Source organism: Phodopus roborovskii, unplaced genomic scaffold (assembly GCF_943737965.1).
Source record: "Phodopus roborovskii unplaced genomic scaffold, PHOROB, whole genome shotgun sequence".
NCBI lineage: Eukaryota > Metazoa > Chordata > Mammalia > Rodentia > Cricetidae > Phodopus > Phodopus roborovskii.
Genome location: NW_026125281.1, coordinates 40,100,971 through 40,118,908, shown reverse-complemented (window position 1 = coordinate 40,118,908; position 17,938 = coordinate 40,100,971). Strand labels below are relative to the sequence as shown.

General features: G+C 40.1%; 1 protein-coding gene across 1 annotated transcript in view; it reads right to left on the bottom strand.

Moving 5' to 3' along the window:
• Positions 1-15,347: 15,347 nt before the first annotated feature.
• Cntn5 (contactin 5) overlaps positions 15,348-17,938 on the bottom strand; it is a 635,441-nt gene continuing 632,850 nt past the window's right edge. Inside the window, exon 23 of the mRNA XM_051199086.1 lies at positions 15,348-15,505. Coding sequence (XP_051055043.1) covers positions 15,405-15,505 — 101 coding nt within the window. The 3' untranslated portion in view covers positions 15,348-15,404. The remainder of the gene's footprint in view (positions 15,506-17,938) is intronic.

The following is a 17,938-nucleotide window of genomic DNA, read 5'->3' as shown; positions in this document are numbered from 1 at the left end:
ACAGGACACAGGTTATCCTGACTAGTGAGTCTTGTTAGATGAGATGGCGAAAGCTGATACAGGTAGACATCTTTGTAGGTTTTCATGGCTGAGAATAATCACCCTCCATGCCCCAATGTGCTGAATTATCCCTGTATTTAACAACCAAGACAGCTGACGTCCCAGGATGACAAGAGTAGGTCATGAGTGAGTCTGGATAAGACCAAGGTGTCTCAAGGTTTGACTCCAGATGATTTTGTACCTATCTGATTGAGTATGCTACTTATGTTGTTCTTGGCCAAGTTTCAATCTACGAGCACACTTGATTTATTTGTTTTCTGTATTGATGGTGAGGCCCAGGGATATGTGGTACTAACTTCTGAGCACACAAAGAGAAGATCTTGTCCAACGAGGAAAAAATGAGGAAGTCTACTGCGTACCTGATATCAAATCTGGCTCTTGAACAATGCTAATCCTTTAGGCACCAATGGGAAGGGACAATCAGCAACGAACCTGGCAATGTTAGTGCCAAAACACATAATCTTTCCTGGATGACCTGAGCTCAGGAAGAGTCTGAGAGCAGAACAGGTGGCAGACATCTCAGCCAGCTGACTGGCATGAGTGTAAATATCTGCCCTGGTCAATTGACTTTATTTTTTCCTTAGTCTTATTTGCTGTTTAATGATAGCAGGGAGATGCAAAGGACAGAGTTCTTATAGGGATTACAAGGGATAAAGCAAGTGAAATCCTCTTTTCTTGGATGTATTGCCTTTCCAGAAAGAGTTATTTTGTGGTCTGCAGAAGTCATTCAGGGGTCAGGTAGGGCTGAGTTCTGATGCTAGCCCCAGTCACTTTATTCTGCCTCTCTAGTACTCAGGGGTATGTACACTATTTGGAGTCACATAATAGTGTGGTGAAAGTTAAGTATTTCGTTTTCTCTCCTCCTCTTCTATGAATAAGATTTGTATTTCTTGATTTTGTGGGATGCAGGAGTGTGGACACAGCTGGGCAGGGAGGTGGTAGCAGCACCCGCTCTTATGTGGGCACTTACAAGCCCCTTCCTCATTTCCCTGTGTCACATGGCAATTTTCCAGAGGCAGGCTACTCCATAAGCTTGGAGGCTGGACTGAAGACAGACAAAGCGTGCCAGTAGTTGATCTGTGAGACACGTCCAGCACAATGGCAGTTAGGTTTGTTGCCACCAGAACCTAACCACATTTTTCTCAACAGTAGCTGTTGAGTTTACCATGTAAACTGAGACCTACCTCAACAGGTCAGGTCTGTCTATTAAGCGTTCATGATAGAGCTTGTAATTTTGGAGTAAGCTCAATAGAGGGTCAATTCTCTCCCTCTCTCTCTGTCTGTCTCTCCTTCCCTCCCTCCTTCTTTCCCCCCAATCTGTGTGTGTGTGAGTGTGTGTGTGAGTGTGTGTGTGTGTGAGTGTGTGTGAGTGTGTGTGTGTGTGTGTGTGAGTGTATGTGTGAGTGTGTGTGTGTGTGTGTGTGAGAGTGTGTGTGTGTGAGTGTATGTGTGAGTGTGTGTGTGTGTGTGTGTGTGAGTGTATGTGTGAGTGTGAGTGTGTGTGAGTGTGTGTGTGTGTGTATGCGTGTGAGTGTGTGTGTGAGAGTGTATGTCTGTGTGTGAGTGTGTATGTGTGTATGTCTGTGTGTGTATGTGTGTGTGAGTGTGTGAGTGTGTGTGAGTGTATGTGTGTGTGAGTGTATGTGTGAGTGTGTGTGTGTGTGAGAGTGTATGTGTGTGTATGCGTGTGAGTGTGTGTGTGAGAGTGTATGTGTGAGTGTGAGTGTGTGTGAGTGTGTGTGTGTATGCGTGTGAGTGTGTGTGTGAGAGTGTATGTGTGAGTGTGTGTGTGTGTGTGTGAGTGTATGTGTGAGTGTGTGTGTGTGAGTGTGTGTGAGTGTATGTGTGTGTATGCGTGTGAGTGTGTGTGTGAGAGTGTATGTCTGTGTGTGAGTGTGTATGTGTGTGTGAGTATGTGTGTATGTCTGTGTGTGTATGTGTGTGTGAGTGTGTGTGTGTGTGTGTGAGTGTATGTGTGTGTGTGTGTGTCACAGTTTAAACTCTGTGAATGCCAGGGTTTTGCATAGCTACTTGCATACAAATAGCCGCTTACACTAAGTCCTGATGAGAGTACACATCTGATTTTTCTCCATTTTTGCAACATATTTTTTTTCTGTATTCGAATGTCCTATCCCAATTGTTAACACATATGTTCATGTCCTTTGTCTTATGGATGTCTGTGACTTATCACTGACCAAAAGCAATGGGTCCATTTCACATGCTATGTCTCTACCATTAGTACAGAAATACAACTGAGCATCTACAGAGTGCTTTTGAGGCAAAAAGAGAAAATTCTTAATTTTGAGAAAAATTTCCATTCTAGTAAAACAGAATATTTGTTTAATATAAGTTTGTGTAATTGTATAATAAAGACAATGTTTCACATAATACAGGCTCTTTCGACTACGAGACTTCTGGTATTTCTGCCTCCACGTCTCAAGTGCTGGCATTTTAGGCGTCTGCCCTAAATATGCCTAGCTCAAGAACATCTTGTAAGGACACCTTCTGTTGGCAAACAGTTGTCTTATAAAGAGTCTGCATTCATGTGTATCGTGTACTGTGACCACATCCACCATTGCATTCTCTGCCCCCTCCCCTGCCCCGCACAGGCCCATTTCCCTTTTCTAGACAGTCTTGACTTTTAAGTCATCTTTGTATATACATTCATGTTTCTACCTAAAATCTAGGCTCCACATCTGAGACAAAGACATGGATCGTCACCTTTCTAAATTTAAATTATTTTGCTTAATATAATCTCTACTACATTCTTTTTCTTGCTCACAACTTAATTTCACTGTTGTTTATGGATAAATAAAAATTCCATGGTATATTTACACCACATTTTCTTTATACAGCTCTCTGGTGACTACCATCTCTGCTGCCTATAGCCTCACTATTGTCAACAATATGGCAGTAAGCTCAGATGTACAGGTGTCTCTGCTGTGTGCTGACATAGGTTCCTTTGAATATATTCTAAGCACATTTTCTTTCCTTTTTTATTTAAATCCGAAACAAGCTTGTTTTATATACCAAACACAGTTCTCTCTTCCTCCTCTCCTCCCCGGTCCCCTCCCCCAACCACCATCCCATCTCCTTTCTGCTCCATAGGGAGGGAGGTCTTCCAAAGGGGTTTCTCGAAGTTTGTCATATAGTTTGGAGCAGGGCCTAGGCCCTCCCCTATGTGTCTAGGCTGAGAGAGCATCCCTCTATGTAGAATGGGCTCCCAAAGTCTATTCGTATACTAGGGATAAATACTGATCCACTACCAGAGGCCCCATAGACTGCCCAGTCCTCCTGACTAACACCACGGTCAGGGTTTCTGGGGTGGTCCTATGCTGGTTTTCCAGCTATCAGACTGGGGTCCATGAGCTCCCACTTGTTCAGGTCAGCTGTTTCTTTGTGTTCCTCTAGCCTGACCTTGACCCATCACTTCTCTCTCTCTCTGCAACTGGATTCCAGGAGTTCTCCAAAGTGTTTAGCTGTGGGTGTCTGCTTCTGCTTCCATCAGCTACTGGATAAAGGCTCTAGGATGGCATATAAGTTAGTCATCAATCTTATTATCAGGGAAGGACATTTAAGGTAGCCTCTCCACTACTGCTTAGATTGTTAGTTGGGGTCATCATTATAGATCTCTGGACATTTCCCTAGTGCCAGATTTCTTCTTGAACTTAATGGCTCCCTCTATTATGGTACCTCTATTCTTTCTGTGACTCAGTCTTTCTGCTCCCTCATGTCCTCCTCTCCCCTCCTCTTCTCCCCTTCTCTTTCTCTTAACTCCCTCTCCCCTCCCTCCATGCTCCCAATTTTCTCAGGAGATCTTGTTCACTTCCCCTTCTCCAGGGGAACATGTATGTATCTCTTAGGGTCCTTCTTGTTTTCTAGCTTTTCTGGCAGTATGGATTTTAGACTGGTAATTCTTGGCCTATGTCTAAAATCCATGCATGAGTGAGTACATACCATGTTTGCTTTTTGTTACTGGGTTACCTTATTCAGGATGGTTTCTTCTAGTTCCATCCATTTGCCTGCAAATTTCAAGATTCCATTATTTTTCCCACTGAGTAGTACTCCGTTGTGTAAATGTACAACATTTTCTCCATCCATTCTTCAGTTGAGGGGCATCTAGGTTGCTTCCAGGTTCTGGCTATTACAAATAATGCCGCTATGAATATAGTTGAACATCCTTCCTTGTTGCATGAATGTTCATTCTTTGGGAATATGCCTAAGAGTGGGATTGCTGAATATTGTGGTAGATTGGTTTCCAATTTTCTCAGCAACCTTCTTACTGATTTCCAAATTGGCTATATAAGTTTGCACTCCTACCAACAATGTAGGAGTTTTCCCCTCTCTCCACATTCTTTGCAGTAAAAACTGCCATGCCATTGATGGTTTGTTTGTTTGTTTGTTTGTTTTTGTTTTTTGGGGTTTTTTTGCCATTTTGATAGGAGTGAGATGTTTTCTCAGAGTTGTTTTGATTTGCATTTCCCTAATGGCTAAGGATGTTGAGCACTTTCTTAAGTGTCTTCCAGCCAGTTTAGATTCCTCTATTGAGAATTCTCTATTTAGTTCTGTACTCCACTTTTTAATTGGATTATTTGGTGTTTCAGTGACTAGCTTCTTTATTCTTTGTATATTTTGGATATCAGCCCTTTGTCACATGTGGGGTTGGTAAAGATCTTTTCCCAGTCTGTGTATAGCTATTTTGTTTTGTTGACTGTGTCTTTTACCTTAATAAAGCTTTTCAGTGTCAGGAGATCCCATTTATTAATTGTTGGTCTCTGTTTCTGTGATACTGGTGTTATGTTCAGGAAGCAGTGTCCCATACCAATTTGTTCAAGGGTACCTCCCATTTTCTCTTTTAAGAGGTTCAGTGTGGATAAATTTATGTAGAATTCTTTACTGAAACCGTCTGGCCCTGTGCTTTTTCTTTGGTTGGGAGACTTTTAATGACTGCTTCTAATTCATTAGGGGTCATAGGCTCATTTAAATTGCTTATCTGTGTTTCATTTAATTTTCATAAGTGATATCTATCCAGAAAATCGTCTATTTCCTTTAATTTTTGAATTTTGTGCAGCACAGGTTTTCAAAGTATGGCCTGAAGATTCTCTGCATTTCCTCTGTGTCCATATTATATCCTCCTTTTCATTTATGATTTTGTTAATTTGCATGTTCTCTATCTGCCTTTTTGTTAGTTTGGAATAAGGTTGTCTATCTTGTTTATTTTCTGGAAGAACCAACTCTTTCTTACATTGATTCTTTATATTGTTTTCCTGGTTTCTACTTTGTTGATTTCAGCACTCCATTTTGTTACCTGTATGTTTTTCCTGCTGGCCTGGACCCATGCAGCGCCAGCCCCAAATAATACACAGAAACATTATATTAGATATAAATGCTGTTGTCCAGTTACTTGTTTCTTATCGGCTAGCTCTGTCTTAAGTATTAACCCATTTCTATTAATATAAGTATTTCCACGTGGTCTCATGTTACCTGAGAGTGGGGCCAGCCTTTGCTCTCTCCAATCTCTACCTCCTGACTCTTCCTTACTACTTCCTCGAATCCTCCTTGTCTCCTAGCCCCGCCTATTTTGCTTTCCTATTGGCCAACAGTGCTTTATTCATTAACCAGTATGAGAAACATGTTTACAGAATGACATCTCCTGTTACCATTTGATTATTTCCTGGTGTCTGCTTCTCCTCCTCCTCTTGGGTGGTTTTGCTACATTGTTTCCTAGAGCTTTCATTTGTGCTGTTAATTCTGTAGTGTGACTATTCTCCAGTTTCTTCATGTGGGCACTTAGTGCAAAGTGTCTCATAAGTCTGGGTACCTTGTGTCTTCATTTTCATTGATTTCTAGGAAGTCTTTAATTTCTTTATTTCTTCCTTGACCCAATAATGGTGCAATTGTGCCTTGTTCAATTTCCATGAGTTTGTAGGGTTTCTGCAGTATGTGTTGTTGTTGAATTCTAACTTTAAAACATGGGGGTCTGATAAAATATTAGGGGTTATTCCTGTTTTTTGGTACAGTTATTTTTTCTTAACAGATTGCATTGAAAAAACGAATACACAGAATGTTGTCATCTTCCAACATTAAGAAAGCAATTATTTTAAGGATTTACTTTAATTTTTTAAAAATGTATGTGTATGTGATATGTGTGTATGTGATTGTGTGTATGTATATGTATGTGTGCACATGTGTATGTATGTGCATCTGTATGTTTGTGTGTGTGTGTAGTATGTATGTATATGAATGTGTGTATGTTTGTGTGTGTATGTGTGTGGTGTGTTTGTATGTGTGTGTGGCATGTGTGTATATGTGGTGCGTGTGTATATATATATGTGTGTGTGTGTGTGTGTGATGTGAGTGTGTGTGGTATATGTGTGTGTTTTTGTGTGTGTGATACGTGTGTGTGGTGCATATGTATGTGTGTTGTGGTGTATACATGTGTGTATGTGATGAGAGTGTGTGATGTTTATTGTGTGTATGTGGTGTGTGTGTGTGTGTGTGTTGTGTATGGTTGTGTGAATGCAGGTATTTCTGGGGTCTAGAAGTGGGCAGCAGATCCTCTAGAGCTGGAGTCACAGATGGTATGAGCTCCTTGCTGCCGTTGTTAAGAATCAACTCTGATCCCTGGCAGAAGCAACAAAGAGTTTTTAATGTCTGAGCTGTCTCTCCAGCTCCACAGAGAAGCTATTCTTAAAATCACTTACATCTTTATATCATCACCAAACTCAGGTATTGGTTTATCGTAAATCAGCCCTCAAATAAATAATAGTGTCTGAACAGTAAAATATGTAAACTAATGTGAATGAAGGGAAGGCAAGGGAAGTTTTATTCTTGGCATCTGAGGTAAGTCCACTTCTTGGGGCATAATGGGGTCCTCTGCAAATGCTCTGCAGCCTGGAGATGCAGGGGTGGGATTTGAAATTCATGATCAGATCTATCAAATGGGAAATGGGATTAATGTCATTAAAAAATAATGAAAAATGATCCAAGCTGGCCTCTGCATTGTCACTATATTCAAATTATAGCTGAAGTACTGTGTTAATATAATTAGGGACAAATCCCCATGGAAATTAGGAAACTCGGCATAATGTAAATGTTTTTTTAATGACTGTAGAGAGTTTGTGAGGGATATCCTGGTTCGTGATGCTAATGGTGTAGAGTAACACTTGTTGTTGCATCCGCTGAGATCCTGAGTGTAAAAAGAATTGTTTCACTTGAGCCTCAGCCTGTGAGGATGGAGAAAGCTAAGCACCACACACCTGGGTGAAGCATGAGGCGTGTTTGTAAATTGCTGGCACCTGGAGAGCCGGAGCACTAGCCTCGTTGCTCATGGGCTGCAGCACAAGAGAGAGAGGGCACTCCATGCCACCAGGGAGGCACACTAGAGCTGACCCTGTTGGCGCTGGTGCAAGTGAGCTGCCCTGAGGGTGTGAAGAAGCGAGCTGACCCTGCCCCTCGCATTTTCTGCCATGTAGTAGCATGGGCGAGGGAAAGATGGCTCCCCCTCCCACCCCTTGCTAGAGATGGCACCCAGTCAAGAGAGTGGGAGAACCTGCCCATCTCCAGCTGCAGCGCACTGCAGCTAACCCTGTTGTGGGGACGTAGGTTAGCCAGCCCCGAGGGCAAGGGAGCGGGAGAGCTAACACCTGTCTCCAAAACGGTACACCTTGCACAGCAATCGAGAAAAAAAGAAGGCCCTGTGCCTGCCCCGGCAAGATTCTGGAGCTGGCCCTGGTGGTGTGAGTGTGGGTGAGCTGGACCCGAGGGTCCTAGAGCAAGGAAACTAGCCCCATTCTGCTGGCTGCAGGAGAGCTCATCCGGTAGCCACAAAGGGGAGAAGCTGGTGAGTTGAGCAACTCAGCTACCATCCAGGCCCAGAATCAAGACTATGAGCTAGATTGGAGTTTGTGAAGGGGAGGGACCTACAGATTCAAAACTGTAGAATCTCCATGACAGGGAACAGTAGCAGGATATCCAGGAGGGGCCCCAGTTCGAGCCTGTAATTGATTGCTTAGCAGAGCAAATGACTCATGGCAATGAGCACTTCCAAGTACAGACAAAAGAACCCAAAGGGTTAATGGTGTAACTCAACGGGCCGGGCAACAGTTTCTATGATGACATTCTTCTTTAGTGTTTTATTGTTTTATTTTTTGTTTCTTTGGTTTTATGTTTCTCCTTTAAGTTTGGGGAGGTTGCAAGGGCAGAAGGTGGCTGGAGGAGCATAGGGAGATGAGTGACATCAGTATGCATGATGTAAACTCAGAATAGAACCAATAAAAATAGAAATAAGAAAAACAAACCCCAGTGCAGTCCCTGTTTCTATCTAAAACAATTATTTTAACATGAACTTAATAGTTCATCATTGTCGTTGAAAATATTTATTAATATTTTTTTAATTTAATTGAAATTTCAAGGCATTTTTATTTTACATTTTTTTTTCTAAATTTCTTATGAAGGAGGAGCCTCTGCTCTGTCCTGCACCTCCACACTGTCATGAAGTGGGAGCCTCTGCTCTGTGCTGCTCCTCCACACTGTCATGAAGGAGGAGCCTCTGCTCTGTGCTGCTCCTCCACACTGTCATGAAGTGGGTGCCTCTGCTCTGTCCTGCACCTCCACACTGTCATGAAGTGGGTGCCATCATAGCTAATTAGTCCCTAGTGGCTTCACATATCGCCTGTGTATTCTGGTGCACAAACTGTGCAACTGATATAGGTTGGTAAATTTAGGTTTATTTTCAATTATGGGCACTTACACTAGTATTAATTACAGCTTACAGTAGTATTACATACTTCATACTGTATTACCTCAGGTTGTCAATAATGTAGGATTGACCTGTTTTAGGTGATGCTGAAATTAGTAAGTAGGTTCTAGTTGCAATCCAAAGTCAGATGCTTCATCATTCTTGTAATGATTTTTCTTAGCAACCATTGATAGATATTGCCAGAATCAATATTTCATTAGGAGTTTAAAATAATGATTTTCCAAATTTCTTATTTATTTGCCATAGGCAATTGGGGCAAGTCAAGACAGATCTTCCATCAAGACCCTGTTTATTCACCATCCTAGATTCCTGGCATTTCTGGCTGATACAGTTTTGTTTTATGTAATTTTTTTTTGTCAGTCATCAAAACAGTCATTTCTCCTAAAGGCCACCTATACTCTCAAAATATACTAGAGAGTGATTCAGGCCAGTTATCTAGGAAACAGGTTTTGGAGAAGTCTCAGGGCAAGGTGTCTAAAGGAAAAAGGAAGTGAGGAGAAAGTAAGATGATGTGCACACAGTCTTCTCAATCTCTGCTAAGATTATGTGGACTCACACCTGCCAAGGGCATCTTCAGGTTGTGTGGTACATCGTGGAGAAGGCTAGACACTTGGACAAAGCTAGGGGACACTCTTATTTCTGTAGCTCTATTCATCTTCAATGTTTACCTAGCAAGCTACCGGCTTTGTGGGCTTCTGCATGAGCCAGTATTTCTAGGAGCTACTCAGATTGGTAGAGCCTTGCTTTGGATTGTGGCATTGTGAATGAAAGCATGCCTAGCCTGAGAGCATGTCTGCTTTAGGGAGACAGGCATGGTGTATTGCTCGGAGCACCACCTCATGGTGCTGCTTACCCCAGACAGTAGGGTTGTAATGGGTGTCATGGGGGCCCATTGGCTTGGTAACAGCTGGGGATGAGTCAGCACCTATCATGGTCTAGGAAGCAGATGAGACCCAGGGAGTGTGGAGATGTTGCTCAGAAGTGTTTATTTTATCTTTCTGACTCAAATTGTCATTGTGAACTCAAAAACTTCATACTCAGAATGTTTGCTTTAGACCTAGAATACTTAGAAATAATTTGCATTTGAGCAAGTTTGTAGGCAGTACACCCTTGACTGTAAGTGGTCGGACATGGATAGGTGGCACATATTTGACACATTCCATTCCACTCTTGAGAATGCTCCTCACCTCAGTCTGTTTGGTGCTCTGATGTGCTTCAGCTATGTTGGTAGGGATGGGGAAGCAGGTGTAGTGAGCCAGTTTCTGTCACATAGGGAATGGCTGCTGCTGGTCTACTTCTGCGCTTTTGTGATCTCTTCTATCAAACAATAATCAGCTTAACGTGGAACTTATCACAGAGGTCACTGACAGAACTCCAGATGAGTGAGCAGATATAGGTGTTTTTTTTTTTTTTTTTTTTTTTTCTCTGCTTTTAATGATTTTAGCAACTGGTATGAATTTATTCAAACTGAGAAAGCAGCATAAGAACTTGGCCACCTTTGAGTACTTTTGAAAAGTTTTCTCTTCTATACAAGATCATTATTCGTTTATGTATTTATTTTGTGGAGAGCACATGTAGAGGTCAGGCGACACTTGCAAAAGTAGTTTCTCTCCTTTCATCATGGTTCTGGGGATTAAACTAACCTTGTTGGCATGCAACAAGCACATTTGTCTACCTGCTGAGTCACTTCCCTCACCCATCCCTGAATATTTTTAGTGTAGAATGAGGCTCGGTCACTGTTAATAGACCATGGGCTATGGACAAGTTTCATAGTGACTCATTGTTAAAAACCGCAGTCTCCATTTTTGGTGGTGAGAGAAAATAGCTATTTTGTGAATTTTTCTTTTGATCTTTCTAATATAACAAGACACAAAAATGCATTTTTGGATGGCTAATAGTCATTAATTATATGTATTACAAAGATAAAGATGTATTGTCACCATGGCATAATAAGCAGAAAACAAAATTGGAACTATTCAAGTGTCATGTTACGTTTTTCTGAGGAGATTTTTTTTCTTATTTTTTTGTTAAACACAGAGGAACAAGATCAGTTTTATTTGGTGTAAGTTTTTTTTTTTTTTCATAAAAAGTCATCTATAGACAGGACCTGGCAGTTTGCCAAGTCACTGAAGAAGGCATGGCATGGCTATCTCTGTTCACCACCAAGGTTTGGTGGTGTTTACCAGAGAGCTCTGTTCCCAACCAAGGGTTGATTGGGTTTCAGAGGTCTTTCCTATTACACTTGAATGCAGAGGCCTTCCCACTTCTCATTATGTAGAGATATTAAACCCACACTCATAGAATAAAGTACTATACTATAAATTCATGCTCAGTGATTAGAAACATTCTGCTAGTCTTTCATATATTTCACTGCAAAATTAGTTTAATTTACTTAATTATCTTGAAGAAAATTCCAGAATCATCCCATTCACTCTCAGTAGTTCAGTTTATCTCTAACTGATAAATACTTAAAAAATCATTAGTAATACTTCTATTTCTTCCTTTTAATACTGAGCTCATATTCAAAATTCCCCTACATTCTCACAGGCTCCCTTCTTAGCTTCAGTCTGTGTGAATCAGCACCCCAAGAAGTCTCCATACTGTGCTTGGCAGCTGCCAATCTGTAATATACAGCAGATTACTTCCCATTTTACCTCTGTATGACATTTATTTGTGGAAGAAAGTGGATCTATTGTATTGTTTAATACCTCACATTGAGATTCAGTCTGCTTCCAGTCTTGTGATATTATTTAATTTTTAAAAGAATTTCCTTCAGCATTTCTTGCAAAATAAAAAAGGAGAAACACTGATGAGATTCATACTGAATTTCAAGAGGTATTGGAAAGATAGTTTATACCCTCCCCCATTCTGCCCTCACCTCCTCCTCTCCTGTTCTGATGTATGTCCTACCTCAGTACCTTCCAGTGACACTAACACCATTGGGTTCACATGTTACACTTTTCCTTAGCATTTCACCGAGTAGCTCCAATGTCTGATAATCATTCTCGTTTCTCCCACTGTCTTTACCTGGGGACCAAACTCAAGGTCTTATGCTTCATCCTTAACCTTTACTTTTGGAATTCTGCTATTTCTTCTGTATTTCCTCCTCCTCGCTACTCTCCTCCACCTCTTTTCTCTAGTTGATGTTGTTAGGTCAGACAGTAAATCAATATATAAAATTATTAAATATTGCTAAAGTCTCCATAGTAGACTTGTGCTATTTTTTGTTGGAAATATTTTAAAATAGTTCCCCCCATCTGTGAACCACTGAACAGGAACATAGGGATGTAGGGTCTTGGGTGAGTTGACAATCATCGAGATGTGAAAAGTCTGTTCTCCAAGCAAGCTTAAGCTGAGTTTACATTTATCTGACTTACTGTTGACTTGTTATATAATCTGTACTATGCTAGGCAGTTCCTCTGCTTGAACCTAGAGTCAAATAGTAGAGAAATTGTAAGTAAAGAACCCTATGACTGTTGGTAAAGTAGAGGTGAATGAGTGGTCCTAAGAAGGCATGAAAGAGCATGCATAAATACCTGTGGCAGAGTGGGCCTGACTTGCCCGTCAAAGAATCCAAAGCATGCCTTTTACATACACTCTACCCGGCTGTTTCCAGAGTGCTGTCTTCAGACGGAACAGCTCCTGAGTTTGACCCAGATTTTAGTCCGTTTCTAGTTGATTTTGTTTGTTGTTTTTGTCTTTGACATCACTGTAGATGTTCAAGTTGAGATTAGAATAACTCTCTATGCATAATTTTAAAATTACACTTTATCTATTTGTGTGTGTGTGTGTGTGTGTGTGTGTGTGTGTGCAGTTTAGGGCAACATCAAGTAGTCCTTTTGGCTTGGTGGCAGGCACCTTTGTTAATGGAGCCATCTCCTTAGACCTCATGAAGATTTTTGAACCCAAAATAATAGCATGTAAAGTTTTAACAATTTTTTTCCCCCACACAAATCCATCACTATAAAACATAGCCATTCTGTGGCTTGCTTGACATATTGACGTTCATGTAGTTGACAGGAGAGAAAATAAAAGTCAATAAAAATGGAATTATTTATTAAAAAGGTCTAATGTTACAAGAACAGTACACAGAACTATTATCTTACTGTGTCTTCCACATGATATATACCATTATATATAGTATATATACAGATTGTATACAATATATTTAACTGTTTGACACAGAGTCCATAGTACCTTCAGTTACATATGCAAAACATTTGCTGTCATGAAGTGTCTCATGATAAGGAAGGCTGTTTTCTTATGGTTCAATGGGCATTATAAAAAATACAGTCTCTGTAGTGATTTAAGACTGTGTGGTTACCATTCCATGAGAGAAAAAGCTTTCTCAGTACTGTTGTTGAAAAATAATGGTCCTTGATAAGAATACTGTCTGCTTGCTACAAAATAACAAATATGGAATACAGAAATACAGATACAGTGAAAACCTGTTTTATTTTAAATAGGTTCATGATGCAAAATACATATTCTGTGCATGTTCAGTAAAAACATTCCACCTCTGATTTCTGCGAGAATGTGACATCAGATGCTCTGTATGTGGATACCTAGGTAGGGATGTACTAGCCACCAGTGATTTGGGATTGTTGATTAATCAGAATCTGCCATAATAAGACATTTTTATTTTCTAGGTTTCATATTAGGATAATTTAGTTAAGAAGTTGAGTATAAATTTCTTCAGTAAATCTAGATTACATCAGTAATAAATGAAGAAATGTCTCAATTTACCAAATATGGAAAACATTATTTTAGAAAAAGAAATATCATTCTACAATTTTTCAGATGCATGATATGTTCCTAAAAGTGACACCACACTTGGGGAAGCTCATCTTTTGCCTTCAATTTGTGAAATTCAGCCTCTCCTATTCCCCAGGAGGCACATGAGAAAGGCCACGTGGTTTTATTATTCATAAGCTTGAAGAGTCACTGTCTTAGTATTTACTGTAACAGTGTGTTGACTGAAATAATATTTTATGTTGTCTTTCCTTAACTTAGAGCTGTCTGGGATACAACTTTCTCCAAAGAGAATATGAACACCTGGCAGATAGTTGCCCTGTAATCTGAAAACTCTTTTATGATATTCAGGATAGATGCCCCCAAGCATCTTTGACTTCTTAAGCCTGGTATTTTCATTTTGTTTGTGATTAAAGATACAAATAAAGTTAATTGGCTTATGTCACATAAAGGCAAAGCAATGGAATCTACCTTTTTTTCCTCATGCAAGCATTGTTCTAATAGCCAGCATCTCTAGGTTGCTTCTGGAAAGCGAGGTTGCTACAAGCATCATTTCTGGAATCTTCATAGATGTGGTATCCACCTTGTGCATCCCTGTACTCTGTGTACTGTCACATCAAGAAGCAGGATTATCTCACTTAGCCTTTCTGTGACCTCTCTCGTAGGCTGAATCTGATTCCTCAAATTAGTTGATGGGATTGTCTCAGAAGGCATGGAATCCAGCAATGCAGACTTTGGCTAGACTAGCTGAGGCCCTGTGGCAATGCCATGTTTCTGCCACTCAGTTTTAAGACCATCAATGAACCTAAAGAGCCCCTTTATTACAGTAGTTGGGAATATTATAAGTGGCATATGATACATAGCAGTGACTAAAAACTCAGATTTTTTTTTTGAATCATCTGTTTCATTACTTCATTCACCAACTGCCCCTGTCCTTAAAAATCATTGGAAATTAGGATCAAGTCTTGCATTCAATTCCATGTCCGTTTTGACGGCAGGTGGAGAGATGGGACATCCCTGTCCCATCTTCTCTACACTTTTATGTTAGCACCTGTGGCATTCCGCCATTTCAGTTTTCAGTGCTCACTGTTTGTTGTGACTTTAAACTATCCTTCTGTATTAAACATGGAGTGTGTTTGCTGTTATGTCACATGGCACTCAAGGGGAAACAAAAAATCAATTGGGACTCACTTTCTATTTAACTTCCACTCATGTAAATTCCCTACCATAATACCGTACTATATACCGCACACAGTTAGAATGGCCTATTAATGAGTCTCACTATTTTGCTATCCAGTCATACAGCGGTTTTTGAGAATTCTTTTTTGTATTTACCCTATCATGGACCCCGATAACTGAAGCAATTTTTATTTTTCCTGCTGGTTTGGTGTCAAAGCAATGATCTAATGGGAAGTTTGGAAAACACTAGACTTGGATTCTTGAGAACATGTTGCCTTCTTGTTTTTGAGTAGGCTGATTGAGACCACCGCTGTAACAGATGGATGGCACTCAAGAGTCATCAGATAGAAAACCAAATTCCAACATATTAAAAAAATTAAGAGTACATCTGACAGAAATTACCTTTGCTTACAAAATTTCATTACATACAATCTGCATATTTTTATTGGACCATGAACTGTCCTCTCCATTTACAAAATCCAAAGAGAAACTGGATGAGTAACTCATACTCTCCCCGCAAACTCCCGAGAGTGCACTGTCTGTGTTCCCATACGTTCAAAACTTTTCTCGGGATCCTGGCTCTCCACGCTGGCACGGTCTGCTGCTGCCTTCTCAAGCTAAAGCAAAGAAAAGCAAACTGCATGAGCAGCTTTCACCAGGAACTGGAAGGAAGCGTCAAAGCCAAGAGCAGTGTTACTGACGAGCACTTGGAGAGAGAGTGCAGGGTTGACTGAGCGCTCGTGATTTTCCCACCTGTGAACAAAAGAGAAGCCTCCAATGAAGCCAGTTGGTAAGGAACGTTCTTAGCCGTAATGGACGGTAATGGTCTTCTGTCCCGGGCATTGTTCTGCTATGAAATAAAGCATTGTCTGAGATCTCTGTCCTCACAAAGAGGTCGAAGTCTATCTGCAAAATGTAGCAAAACTCTGTACCATTTCGAATAGACAAATGGATGATTTCTGCAAGTAGTGCACAGGTGGGAAGTGTTTTAAGGTTAAAGAAAGGGAATAAAATCCTTGTTCTAGCTGGGTGTTGGTGGCTTATGCCTTTAATCCCAGCACTCGGGAGGCAGAGGCAGAGGCAGATGCAGGTGGATCTCTGTGATTTGGAGGCTAGCCTGATCTACAGAGCTAGTTCCAGGACAGGCTCTAAAGCAATACATAGAAGCACTGTCTGAAAAAAAAAAAAAGAAAGAAAAAAAGAAAAGAAAACGATCCTTCTTCTACAGTGCAACAGTTCAAACAGTTCAAGAACTGAAACAAAAATAATTAGGAAAAGCATGATATGATATGATACATTCATAATAGTCTATAAATAATAGAATTTTATTTATTACAGTCTTGGCTATTTGGTTATTTCACCTGAGCAGGGTTAACTCCTATATCCTCATTTCAACACTTGCAAAATAAAAGGCAAACATATCCATCTTTCTTAGACTTAGGGGAAATTCTTTCATGAGATTAAATCATCATATATAGTTTCTTGAACTGAACTAACTGGTCTGAGTTGATTGGTCTAATGAGGTTTGGAAGCATCATATATCCATAAATTAAGAACCACTTTAAGACAGTGACTTTAGGAATGGTTCTTCACGTTAGAAGTGTACTGAAATGTCAGAGTCACTGGCATAACTGCTCTTTTGTGTGCCAAGCATGGTAATAAGCCCTTAATACATACTCTTTTTCTTGATCCTTGTAACAGTCTTATGTGGTAAGAAGCATGGTCCTCCTGTTGCAGATGAGAAAAAGTATTTCTTAACAATTAGTAAAAATAAAGAACCCATGAATTTGAAGGAGAACAAGGAGGAATATAAGGAGAGGTCTGGAGTAAATAAAGGCAAGGGAGAAATGTAATTATATTGTAACCTAAAAATAAAAAATATATATAAAGAAAACCAAAGATGAGGGACGTGATTAAAGTACTGAGCTGGCGATTTGTAGGTCCGGATGCTCTCCTGGATTGTGTCTCTTAAAACAGTGACTTAGTTTCCTTTCTTGTTGCAGTGATGAAATAACTCTGACAAAAGGCAATTTAGGGAAGAAAGGATTTATTTTAGCTTATAAGTCTAGATTATAGGTCACTGCTGCCAAGGTGGCAGCAACTTAAATTGTCTAGTCACACGGCATCCTCAGTTAAGAGCAGACAAAAGTGAGTGGATGTGTGCCTACTTACCTGTCATCACACCCTTCCTACTCCTGTCCAGTGCAGGGTCCCCAGCCTAGGCCTTTCCACATCAATTGTTGCCACTATTACAGTTCCTCACAGATACGATTACAGGGTCACCTCATCTGGACCGCTCTTTCTTAAGACTGACTTTTCAAGTGATTCCAGATTATATTTAGGTGACAAAAGTATTAGAGTCACTGACTCTAGGTATATAACCTTAAGAATAAGGATTCAAAACACATTACCACAATCTTAAAAATCTTCTGGCAATTTAGCTTTGCTAGTTAGACAAGTGCAATGGCATCATGGGTTATTTTTTTTTTGTTTGTTTTTTAGAGATAGGGAATTTAAATTTATTCCCCGCATAAGAATAATTTTGCTAATAAACCACATCTGCATATATCTACACACCACACATGCAGAAGATAAGTCTTCATTTGCTTGTCAAGTTTTATCACTAATGCAATAGTAAAGGTCATTAAGATATGGGGCTATCTTGAGTAATTTCATATTGTGCAAAATGCATCGAATGTAAAGCTAATGGCCACATCTGGGTCATGACATGAGAGGTAAGTTAGATGATGGACCTCAATGGGGTGAACTGGGCAGGTGAAATAAGTAAAGCATGTTCAAACATCCTTTTATTTGTTCGAAGTGGCTGTGCATTGATGGTCCTGACATGTTCTCTTTAATGATGCTGAGTAACGTCTATCTCTCAAGTTCTAGATCAAACCCTCTAGTTAGATGTGTTCTCTTAACACAGCCAAATAAATAGAGAAGAGTGAAGCCTAAGCACACAGCAGCAGTGTTGCAGGATACGATCCACCCCAGCTGTGAAGCTGTCCAGCTGTTTCACCTGAATAAGGAATTTCAATTTCTTAAGTACTAGTTTTTGACAATATAACGATGAAACGAAGCTTCAGTTTTTTTTTTGTTTTTTTGTTTTTTTATGGGCATAAGTTAGCTAAATCTATGCGATTTCACTTTATTGAAATATAGAAATTGGTAATTACCCAAATG